The 12724-nt window shown below is 40.4% G+C and overlaps 1 protein-coding gene across 1 annotated transcript in view; it reads right to left on the bottom strand.

Moving 5' to 3' along the window:
* ehbp1l1a (EH domain binding protein 1-like 1a) overlaps positions 1–2187 on the bottom strand; it is a 43411-nt gene extending 41224 nt beyond the window's left edge. Inside the window, exon 1 of the mRNA XM_073475193.1 lies at positions 1904–2187. Coding sequence (XP_073331294.1) covers positions 1904–2007 — 104 coding nt within the window. The 5' untranslated portion in view covers positions 2008–2187. The remainder of the gene's footprint in view (positions 1–1903) is intronic.
* Positions 2188–12724: the final 10537 nt, after the last annotated feature.

Here is a 12724-nt window from a genome sequence, read left to right as displayed (position 1 = left end):
AAGTACAGAGTGACAGGAAGGTAGGCCACTATACAAGCCAGGGCTAGAGGATTGGAAACACATGCTGACTGCACCATGAGTAATGATAATGGAATTAAAGGAACTCCTACAGTGCCAAGACTGACGCAGTCAGACCAACAGCTCAAACACTAACAGCGTATGATTGTTATCTGTGATTCTGATCTGCACTCCACTTAAACATGGGGGTGGAGATAATCTGCTCCAAACCCTGAAGTTTTCCATCTGTATCCTGCTTTTTAATCAGACTGGGAGCATGCTGAAAATGACAAAGTGACACAGATTCAGTGTTCGTGCTCCAAAGTTTGACAGTCAGACTAATTACGACCGACCATTTTATCATTAAAATGGACAACACCTGAGACAGTCCGATACTGGATTTTTTTATTTATTTTTTTGGGGGGGTCACTGCTGATACCAATATCAAGGAGTAAAACAATTTTGCTGTCGATATATTGGCTAATATTCCTACACACAGAATATATACATAAACGTATTTTTTGTCAATGATCCCTCAAATGTTGTTATCATCAAACATAACAGAGGATATTTTAAGGTTTAACTAATTTTACTGCCTTGAAAAATAAAATTAAACAAAAGAAGTCAAGCCAAAATTAACTGACTCTAGCTAGCTTTATTGGTGACTATTATTATTCAAGCTGACTATCAGATATATTTGAATGTATATCTAACTCTAATTTCAAAAAGTTTATATGAATGTTGTTGTATAGATAGACAGTGGAATTTAAGGTCCGTGAAAAGAGAATATACAGAAATAAATTCACTCTGAGAAACTACAGTTTTTTGTTTTTTTAGGGATTTTTTTCAGGGAAAATGAAAACTATGATGCCAAGATGATCATTACCTATAATTGTAAATCATTTTGCATTACATGTCAAAATAATCACAATAACCATATGTTGCAGCCCTATGGAACACGTTTTGGGGGATTTGTTGGGTTTCTTTGTGCAACCAAATTATATAAATGCATATTTTTTTATAATTTTTTAAGTCAGAAACTAGGGCAAGATAGTACAGCAGCATAGCAGTACTGGGTGGAAGGATATGGACACAAAAAGGTTTTGGCATTGTGAAAAATGACATTAATGGGTGGGGTGGTCCTGAAGTTTATGACTTCACTGCTCTAAACTCCTAGCTACAGCCCTGGTGGTGCTGATGGTGTTGATGGCTACATCATTCTCCACCTTCACACCTGATACTAACTGTTCCCTCAGAGAATATGACCAGTCTTCTTGGCATGACTCCGACCTGCTCTAGTTAACAGGATGCTATACTACATGTCACAACGACACGGGCTCAATATTTAAAATAAATAACAGAGGCGGAAGTAATGGAACATGATCTGTGAAGCGTCACCATATTTTCTGAAACTTGGCTGCTGCATCAAGCTTCCGATAAAACACTCTCCTCACAACAAAGTTCATTTTCATTCAGAACCATACAACGTTCCGGACTTGTGAACCAGAACGAATCACCTGAAGCAAGCGAGAAGGACCAAACACCATTATTAAAAGCCTCAACTCAACAGCTCGTGTCATATTAGTAATAATGATGTAATAACACGCGAAACAACAATAAGTTAAATTATATTGACATAAATATTGGCTGCTGTTTGGAGTTTAAGATGAACAGGGTCCCAATGGTCCCTCAAATGCCATTTATTTTCTGTGACGTACATGACTTTGCCGGAAAGAAAAATGTTAATATTCTAAATGGAGTTTGGCATCACTTTCTCTTCCCATAAACGATACGACTGTCAGTCCCTTTACCACACGGAGCGGACACATTAACATGGCTCTGCCAAAGGAGACGGAACACACATGCAGTGTGTTAGCTAGTCAGAAGTGTTATTACATGTACTCACCATTTTTTGGTGCTTTCTATCACCAGTTCTTGAAAGGAGGCAGCGAACTGGAACTTGGCCGCCTTCTTTCCGACCCGCTGAAGCCGCTTCCACACCGACGTCATGGTCAGGCTAGTCAAATAATTCTCTCATAGACAAGACAGACCGACACTAAGACGAAGGAAGTGTCTGTCCTTCACCGGGGTGAGGCGGACGGAGAGACTCCACCTGCTTCAGCTCCTCTCCGGCGGTGTGTGACCCGCTCCCCTCCGGCATCCACTCCACAGACAGGCTGCAAAACAAACACACGCCTCAGGTCAGAGCCCGCGTCAAGTTACACGACGTGCACCGGAAGGAGCGCGGATGACTTCCATAATAAAGGCCCTGTTGACAGAGGAGGTTGTCAGGCCCGGGACAGGAGCACCCAGGATGGAGTGCTGGCAAGAAGGGCTCCAGAAACATTACACCAAAACCATTATCTTTTCCATTCTGTTGATACACTTAACAGCAGAAAAGAAAAAGAAACATTGATGTTGCCTAACTCAATCTCCTCTCTGATCCTTATAACCAATAAAAAGCAGATCAGTGAGATGCTAGGCTACATTAAACAAATCTGCTTTTTGACAAACAGTCTAGTATGAGCATTTAGTTGTTAAACTAAAATCTTCACAGTTTAGATTATCAAAAAAAAGCATTAAAAACTAAATAATTCTACCTGCCGTATTAATATTTTATTATTGAATCCCAAATGTAATCCCACTGTCAGCTAACACTGGTCCGTTATTACTGATAATATAAATTAAAGGTAGTGAAATGTCAATATATTGAAGTAAGTACATGAATGTGTTTGCCTTAAATAGACCTTAATCTTATTAACTAGAACTGTCAAGATGCTTGAATCTGTGTATACCTATAATAACCACCATGTTCACTTGTTTTTAAATTGTGGAATATAGTATTCCCCCAGGTTGGGAAAACCCACAAATTCCCATAATAATAATAATGATGACAATAATAATAATAATAATAATAATAATAATAATAATAATAATAATAATAATACAATCATATAGCTGGGAATATTGGAGAGGCACAGTATGTGCAGATTTGGACATTTGTGAAAAAACCTAAAATCAAATTGTGTGCAAGAATTGAAATGTTTAAGATTAAACTGATGAAACAGGAAATTGACTATTAAAGTTGATTTATTATTAAATTTGATGATTACAATAATAATCTAATTTAAAGTGTGACATTTTGTTCCATTCCGGGTTCAACATTTCCTGTATTACTACAGTTTAGTAATTGTGGCTAGCTTGACGCAGCCAAGATGGTTATTGGGCAATATACTGCTATGCTTTACAAGTCACATAATGTCCTCATATTCTGTCTAATAAGAAGAAGAATGGGATGTTGTTGATTTGTGATGCTTTAACTAAAGTCACCAAATCCTAAGATTAATAAGAGTAATTCTGCAAAAGATTTTAAAAGGATACAACAGTATTAACAGTCTAACGTCACTGGATATAAAATACCAAAATGTTCAGTAAGGTTACCCAGCTGACAGCCACCAGCCTCTGTATGCCCTGGATTTTTATCAGAGTTAGGTTACTAGGTATACAGACATGATTTGCTTTTCTATGATAATGAGCAATAGATGCAAATAGTGTCTGCCTGAATCAGACTGCTGCAGATGACTTGTCTAACACAAAGGGGAATGTGAAAAGTAACAGATGCAGGCCTAAGCAAATAATCTTCAGACAGGCCAAACAGTGATTAGTGAGTTCCCATGAAGCTGTGTTTATGGATATTATCAATGACTGAATACAAAACAGAAATTACCTGTGAGCCTGTCAGGGAAAGTTTCCCCCTCTCATGAGCCCCCCTCAGCTGGAGGGGCTTTTCCACTTTAGCCCTGAGTCTATTTATACTCCGTCGCTGACACATAGAACAGCTGGGAATATAATGTAGCCTCAGAGAACACATATACACAGATAAACACCCTGTTCACAACCTGAATTATAAAAGTTGATTCAAAGACTTCATATCGAGCATTGATGTTTTGATTTCATTCTGAATCATTATTATTTTTTCCATTATTTGAAGTATGTAATTACAAAACCAGGCTGTCCTCTGATGCAAATGAAGTATACTTCCTGGCAAAAGTCTTCAGCCTAATTTTGTGATTAGAGTTATTATTATCACAATCTAGACCCTATGAAAATCCAATTTTACACTAATGTTAGATCAAAATCTCAGAAATTAGCAGTTTTTTAAACCAAAGTTTCAATGTTACAACACAGTGATGGGTTGTTCCCACAGAAAGCAAAGCAAATTACATACAAATACAATTGCCCAGCAACGGGAATGATGCAAAAGACAATGTACGAAATACACAAAATTTGTGTCTTTTGGGTTTTCGTGCAAGTTGAAAATATTCAACTCTCAGCCAAATATGTATGTGTCGTGTGTGAAGAGCCGGGCGGGGCGAGTGGGCAGAGCTGCTGCTCAGATACTTATCCCAGCCAGCTCTGGAGAAGAGAGTCAGCGCAGATCCAGACCCTCAGGAGGAATAAACACCAGGAATCACACCAGATTCTACTTTGACCCAATTATGGGGGGAGAGCTCAGAGATGACTTTTTAACTTTTGGGAATAAAAAGGATTTATGCATTTATGGATTTATGGATTTATCTTCACTCCTGTTCATTCAGCAGTGATCAGCGGAGGTAAACTCCACTGTCGGGTGTTTATGTTCTGTAATGTTGCCTGCTTTTACTTCATGAACAGAATGTTAAAGAGAGTAGAAGGGAAAAGAAGAAAGAGAACCAGAGTCTCTGGTGAGTGCTGAGTTTAGTGAGAGGCTCAACTGCATTCAACCACATTGCTCACTAGCTTACAGCTAATGTACAGTAAAGAAATCTGTCTGTTTGGAGTGAATAAACACAAATGTTAAACATAAGCGAATAACACAAGGCCACTTAGGGGCTGTAAACACAACTTCTGACAAACTATTACCTTATAAAGTTCATATTGCAAATGTGTTAGCAAACTATTTGCACATCCAGCACACCAAATTATCATTCATGTCTGTGTCCACGTGAAAATATCTGGTTCCATATCTACTAAATGCTCCACTATGTTTACTAGTTCGTCAAGGTCAAGAACACCAGCATGATTTTGTGGGGATCACGACTCCAAAACGTCGCACTGATGCAGTAACTTTTTGAGTGTGTATGTTTAAATTTAATCTCAGCAGTAATCTCTTGAGAACTGAGTGAGTCTATGAATGAGTTCTTATCTTGCTTCAAACATTCAATACATTACAGGGAGGAATGATTACATTAGTATTAGTAATCATGCATCACAGAAATAGGCTTTTGTTTTGGAGTTACATAAAATAATCATTCATTTCCACAGATATGGCAGAAATGGTCTAATTTGTCTTCAGTTAAACTCAGCACAGGAATAGTTTTAGTTGTTTGTTTGCCAAAAGGAACGTGATTAAGTGCATTTCATAAATATATTAAAAGTGCACATAAAAGAATATTTAAGTACACTTTGACCAAAGAGTCCAGATGTACTGCTGATAAGAAAAGACATCATCTCCACACACTTGTTGTCTCATATGGTTTGATCCCAGTACACAGTGTCCCAGTCTCCACAAGTACAAAGTGATTCATCCGGCTGCTGGGCCACTTCTGTTATGGGACTGAACCTCAGTGTCCCTCCATCCTCCCAGCAGTTTACTCTGCAGGCTCACTGGGAAACAGCTGCATTTGGGAGGGTAAAAATAAAGCAAAGAGAAGGAAGAGCGGAGGGCAGTCTCCACATGTGGAAATAGCAGTTTTTTATTGTTGGTGTTTTGCCAAGGCTCCATCATGGTAGGGTTATGTTTGTCTGAGAAACTATTCCTGGAATTGCATTTCCTGGTTCCTGTGGTTCACTGACAGCTCTTAACTTGGAAACGAATGGACTGTATCACATTAAACAGGGGGTTTCCCAGCATATAGGAACCTAGTGGTTAATAGACATTATCTAAATTACATACATAGCAGTGAAGCAAAATGCTTCCACAATGTGGTCTTTTCAGGCACTACAAAGCTGCTTTGTTTAGAGCTTGATCTTTTGTTTTTTAATGAGTTCAGGGTTGATGGGGATAGGGAGGGGGTCATGGCGGTAACTACGAGGTGAAGTCATTCCTTAACAATCCACGTCCTGTCTGCAGGCCCGCAACCAGTTAGTGTGCATCCTGTTTTGAGTCCAGGGCATGGCAATATAATTGAGTGTTTATTTGGATCAATAAGGGCAAATAATGACAAGCTAGTCGGGGTCATCCACTGATTTTTAAAGTTTAATCCATCACATAATGAGTAATGCTTGCACTTCTCTGTGACTTCAACATTCAGACAGTGAAGTTAACCTTCACGACTCCATGTTGCTGGGATTTACATGGTGCAGCATCTACATGGTGAGGAGAATGACAGTTACTGGATAACTTGGACAGAATCTGTAAGGACTACAAGGAGCCTGGGTGTGACCAGTTGTCTTTCACTGCCAACATCACCGTGACAACCAGCCCCGACAGATTCATCCTCCACAACATCAGGATACATCAGTTCTTTACCCATAACACACTGCAGGTTCTGGTCCAGGTCATCTCGGACCTAGACTTCTGCTTCTTACCATCGGCTGGTGTGCCTTAATGTGACATTCGACCTCTGCAGCTCACCCGGAATTCAGCAGTCTGGATTTTCTTCAACCTAAATTCTCCCACACACCACTCCTCTGCACCCTGTATGAGCTTCTAGTGACTTGGATCTGAATCAAGACCAGGTGCGTCCCTGCCATGCTGTGAATGGCTCAGGCCCACCATACACCTCAGCATGTCCACTAGGTTCTCCTACTGACACTACAGGGTCCCAGCTCCCCACAGAATCACTACTGTTTGCTGTCTTGACTCCACAATGGTGGAACAAGCTCCCCATTGACTAAGGTCAGCAGAAACTGTAGCTACACATCAGAGTCACAGACTGAAGACTTCTCTGTTCAGACTGCACCCATGGCCCTGGCAATTAAAAATAACTAAACGAACTAACTAACATTTTAGCCATAGGAAACTATCAGAGGACACCAATTTGAATGCCACTTGAGGTGTTGAACACACAGGAGGAAACGTCCTGCAGGGCATCCGTTCACTCCACAGAGGAGAGTTGATGATGACAAATGGAACAACACTGTTTTACTGTGGAAAGGGACAGACAAGAGGAAATTGTTTTGTCTCTGTCACACACTCATGTAAAGCAGGGTAGCCACTGAACATGCTTGGTATGCTGTGGATCAACATGCTCGACAATGTTCCAGTTCATGCCAATATCTTCACCCCACCACTGAAGAGGAACGGACCAACATCCCATGGGCCACAATCAACTGCCTGATCAACTCCATGCACACAAGATGTGGCACACTGCATGAGCTCAATAGTCACACTAGACACTGACTGGTTTTCTGATCCATGACTCCCCCACCCCACCTTGTTCTCTGGGGTTTCTGTAACCCTCATCATGTAAATTCCATAGATCAGTGCCTATAAATATCTCTTTTTTATGATGAAATGGCACATTTTACGGTGGCCTTTCATAGAGAAGCACCCCTGTGCAACAATCATGCTGTTAAATCAGCATCCTGATATGCCACACATGTCAGCTGGGTGGATTATCTTGTATTTAGGTTGTTTTCTGCCTAAACAACCTAAATAAACAAACTCTCTTTGTTTTCATGACTGAATAAACTGAATAAACAAACTGACCTTAAAGGACAACACAATTTATACTGTTTGACTTTGTTTATATATGGCGGACCCTGCCACCTTTCTAGCTTCAAACAGTGTTCTGGGACTTTATTTCCCTCTGAGAACAGCCTGTTTATTCACTTATATATAAAATACATATTTCTGAGTTTGTAGTATTACTTCATTAATATTGCAAATATTCCAATTCTGAGTTTGAATTTCTTCTTAAACTACATAGTCTCTCTTTAAACTTGGCAGTTTTAAAAGGAAACTTTCCAAATCAAACATTCATACTCTGTCTACTATACAACTTGAAAACAACAACAACAAAACCTGACACTGCATTACAAACTGGAGGTGTGGATATCAAGGTCTGACCAGGAGACTATCAATGAAGAGTGTGATCCAGCATCCTCAGATATTTTCTTGGCAGTGTGGATAAGCCACTGCAGTCAGATCATCATGTAGGGGGATACAATTTACAGAAAATTTCAAAATACACAGTCAATTGAATAAGATCATAAAATAAGTGCTGTAAATTTTAAACAATCAAAAAAAACTAAATGGCAATTTAATCAGCATAAAGGACTCAAACAAACAGTACCACTGCAATTCCTCCTCTCTTTTCCTCTATTCTATAAGAGCTCACTGAAAAACCTGAGATATTTTCGAACTCAAAGTGAACATGAGACATCACTTTCTTTCTAGGTATGTATGAACATGTACTTGAGATTTACCAATGCTCTAGTAATCAGATCCCTGCTGGTATCATACGGTGCAGTTCCATCGGTGACATTTGTAAATATAGCCTGGCTAAGCCAAACACCTGTGAGCTGTCTGTCAGGAGCACAGAGAGGGCGTCAGGCAGCAGGAGCGTACGCCGCGATATTAATAAGGTCACAGAACATCTTGCTGTCCATGCAACCATGATGCAACAGTCCACAGTAGAGTCACATGTATGACCTTTGACCAGACTCCACATGACATCATGTACAATGGCGCCAAATGTCATTAAAGGATATCATGATATAAAAGTTTTCTTAGAATGTTCTCTATTATGTTCGCAAATACTTAACTGTGGTTAGAGAAGTTAAATTGAGGATTTGGGTGGTTCCACGTTTTTTGATCAGTCGGCGCAAAGATCCTCAGGTTGACTGTGTCAGTTTCTATAGCATTTCTTACTGGTTGCTTGGTGGTAACAAGAACAACTAATTACAAAATTAGTTACCTAGCGATGCAACTGGATTCACAAGATAACATGATCAATTGATCTTGCCAGGCTTTAAACAAGTAGCTTAGCTTCAGTTTAGCTAGCTTAGCTAGTGAGGTTAGCTCTGCTTCTTCTGCCTACATACTCACAGTTGATAAAGAGGGTCCAACCATCAGTAAAAAGCGTTAAAGTGTGAACAGATGAAGCTACAGCAGCCCTACAGGACTGTTTTGGGTGCATAGACTGGCAAATGTTCAGAGATGCTGCCACTTAGGATAACAACATCAGTCTTGTAGAATATACATCTTCAGTGACATCATACATTATATCAGCAAATGTGTTGATGTGGTGATCACAAAGACAGTAAGACCATTCCCCAACCAGAAGGCCTGGATGATTGGAGAGGTGAAGGGTCTATTCAGGGCCAAAAAAGCTGCCTTTCTCTGCCAGAGCAAGACTGAAAGCTGGCAGCAAGGAGGCAAAGAGGAGACATCAGCAGAGATATATGGCAGGAGATTCAAAATGTCAAAGGCTACAAAAGCAGGAGGGCTCCCATCAGGTGTGAGGTCATACTGCCGGATGAGTTGAACACATTTTATGATCGCTGTGGAACTCGAATCAACTGCTGAGAGTGAGAGTGAGAGGCTGCTGGTCCAGATAATATACCTGGCCGTGAACTAAAAATACGTGCCGATCAGCTAGCCAATGTTATTACTGACATTTTTAATATCTCACTCTGACAGGAGGCTGGTCCCTCCAAATGACACTGGATGTTTTCATTTCAAATTGTTTTTTCGGCCTGAGAGTAATACATGGAACAACATTTGTGTGATCATAGTCCAGTCCAGTTCATGTTTAAACCACTCTCACTGCCGTATATATAAACCTGTGGTAACAGCCTTTTCATCATGTGATGTATGCATTTTTTCTCATTATTTCCATTTTGTTTCTCTTTTCTTTTGGGTGCCTTTGAAGTACACTGTCTGTACTGGCAGTCATTATTTTAGCCTTGTAATCTGATAGCAGAAGGCTAACAGTGGTATTGTTGTAGGAAGTTGTGAGTCTGACAGCTTTAATCCTACAGCTCACTTCCTTTGAGGTCACTGGTGTTGATCATGTGGCCTTTGAGTCTTTGTGTGTCAGAGGCTGTACTGGGACGACAGTTGGCCGTGGTATTTGACACGGTGTTTGACCAGCTCTGAAGAGGCTCATGTGTCTGGTGACCGGCCATCACAAGGCTGTCATGCCCATCAGTCATCTCTGTGAGCTGAGCCTGAGCACAGAACTATAAACTGATGACTGGAGGAAGAGGACAATGAAGACAGTCAACGATGACTCAGCTGTAAACACATCAGCAACAAAACATTCACTTCCTGATGGGAACAAATTAGCTTAGCTTCCAACTTAAGCTACGTTCAAACATCCCTGACCTATCTCCTGTAACTGTCTCAGACAACATCAGAATAGTTCCCAGCCCCACTGATCTTCTTATACAGTCTCAAGTATGAGTCTATCATGGGCACTGTATGGCTAACAGTATGTGGGCTTGTCCTCTTGCTCTGAGGCTGTTTGTCCTACTTTGGGCCCCTTAGTTCCAGTGATGGAAATCTTAATACTAAAGCATACAATGACATTTTACGCTGTGTTCTTGCAACTCTGTGTCAGCAGTTTGAGTTTGTCCCTTTCCTGTTTCAACATGACAAAGCCGCCGTTCACAAAGCTCCACACAGAAATGCTTTTCCCTGTTGGGCGTGGACAAACTTGACTGGCTGCAAACCAGGCCAAGTCTTTATCTGGAAGGGGGTCCAGACCCCAGGGGCCCCAAACGTCCCTGGGTACCTGCATGCAGTTATTGCTGACTTGATTTACTGAAAACTTGTTGGGTATTTCCCTGTGTGGGGAATATATTTATGTTATATTGTTAGAATATTGTGAATTTCCGTTAATAAAACCAATTCAATCAAATTAACAGAAAAATAGTAAAATCCAGAATAACTGCTGCTAGGTAGTATTACTCTAGTATAAGAGTATTGGTAGAGCATTGCAGAGTCTGCTGTTTGCTCTATATTTGGATTAGGAGGCAAAAAGGTAAATACTAGCTCTGTCATGCTTAAATGATCGAGTGTTTGTTTTGACACTGGACACCATGCATCATAGAAAATTATGCAGGAATAACTGTTAAATCCCCCATTGTCAGAAAACCAGACAGATAGAAACAATATTATTCAACTAAATAACATGTTTGAAATACTTTTATCCAGATATTAATATTTCTCTGTCCACTCCATTATATTCTGTCTGGATGGGCGGGCGGGCAGACGATAGATAGATAGTAGTGGATTATATTTAAATAGAACTGTGGAGAGGGCTTTAGGGGTCCGACACCTGGTGGTTGGGAAATGGTACTCCAACTTAAATACTTCAAGATGTCTTCCAAATATCTGTCCACTGCAGTGGACAGCATGTATGAAAGGCCAGAGACTGACTGATACTACAGCTGTTTATGGCCAAGATAGATGTTGTATGTATATTAATTAAGAATTGTGAGAACTGGACTGGACTGGGACCTGACTGATCAAATGTCAGTGCTGTAAAAACAGTGCTGAATTTTAATATTCAAAGTGTCTCTGACTGTCATTGAAGGATTATAACAATGTGTTGGATTTTGATATTTTTTCACAAGATGCTAATTATTTTGCTACTACTACTAACCTAATACATGAGCAAAGACACAAGTGTGTGTGTGTGTGTGTGTGTGTGTGTGTGTGTGTTGCTAGGGAGGGGTGAGAGCTGCCAGTGCTAGGCACGAGCTCAGATTCATGGTGGCTCCCTCACACAGGCCTTTGTGCCTTGTACAAACACAGCCATAGTTGGAGAACACACAGCAAACCTCTGTTCCAGCTCCAAGTAAAGCAGTCTGCACCTTCAGCTCAATGGTTCATCAACGAGCATTCACTCCAAACGTACTTCTCCAAAGTTCAGAATCTGGGTGAGGGATGTCAATCAGTCATTGTGGGCGAACATGTATTTCTGTATTTCATTAAAGGTATGGAGAGCGATTCTGATTTTGGACACATCCAAGTGTGTTTCCAGGTGCTGGGAAAGACTGCTGCACATGTGGAAAAAGTTTTATAAAGTCTGTAGTGTCTCCAAAGGGATCTGTGAGAAGTCCGATTAATGTCATGTCAAGTCTTATGATGTCACTTAAGTCAGTGTCGGTTGGGGCTAAAGACTACAATTTTGAAATAAAATAAATGTAGAGGAGTGGGCTGAGACAGACTTCTGTAGCCCCCTTCTCATCTATGCTGCAGGCTAGAGACACAGCTACTGGCAGAATCACCCATGGACATATGATGAAAGCTGGATACAGCGCCGGGTCTGGAGCCCCGTTCATTCCTGTAAAAGCTGCTCAGTGGGCCATAGAGCCAAATAAATCAAGTTCTGATCGTGAGACGAGTCATTCTGCAGGGACTGTGACCCTGAAAATGATCATCCATCATTTTTTCACAATGTAAGCTTATGGGAAAAAGTTATTTTGGGTTGATGTGCATTGCATGACATTGTAATTACACATGTAATGTAGCGTAGGCACCACATTTTGACAAAGAAGAAGAATGCGTGTGATAAATAATACGATATCTCTGGCTCTAATGCATTGATATGCATCCTTTTTGTGAAACACATGACAATGAGCTTTTAACTGGCGATGAAACAGTCTCACTTTAACACTGATGTCTCTGTACGACCGACATAAGACCATCAGCGAGAAGGTTGTCTATTTCTGTGAAGTTATTATAGCTATTCTTAATGCCTGTCATCGGGATTCCAACTTATCCAGGTTG

This window comes from Pagrus major, chromosome 10 (assembly GCF_040436345.1).
Source record: "Pagrus major chromosome 10, Pma_NU_1.0".
NCBI lineage: Eukaryota > Metazoa > Chordata > Actinopteri > Spariformes > Sparidae > Pagrus > Pagrus major.
The sequence above is the reverse complement of the archived record's forward strand: the minus strand, read 5'-3'. Positions and strand labels throughout refer to the sequence as shown.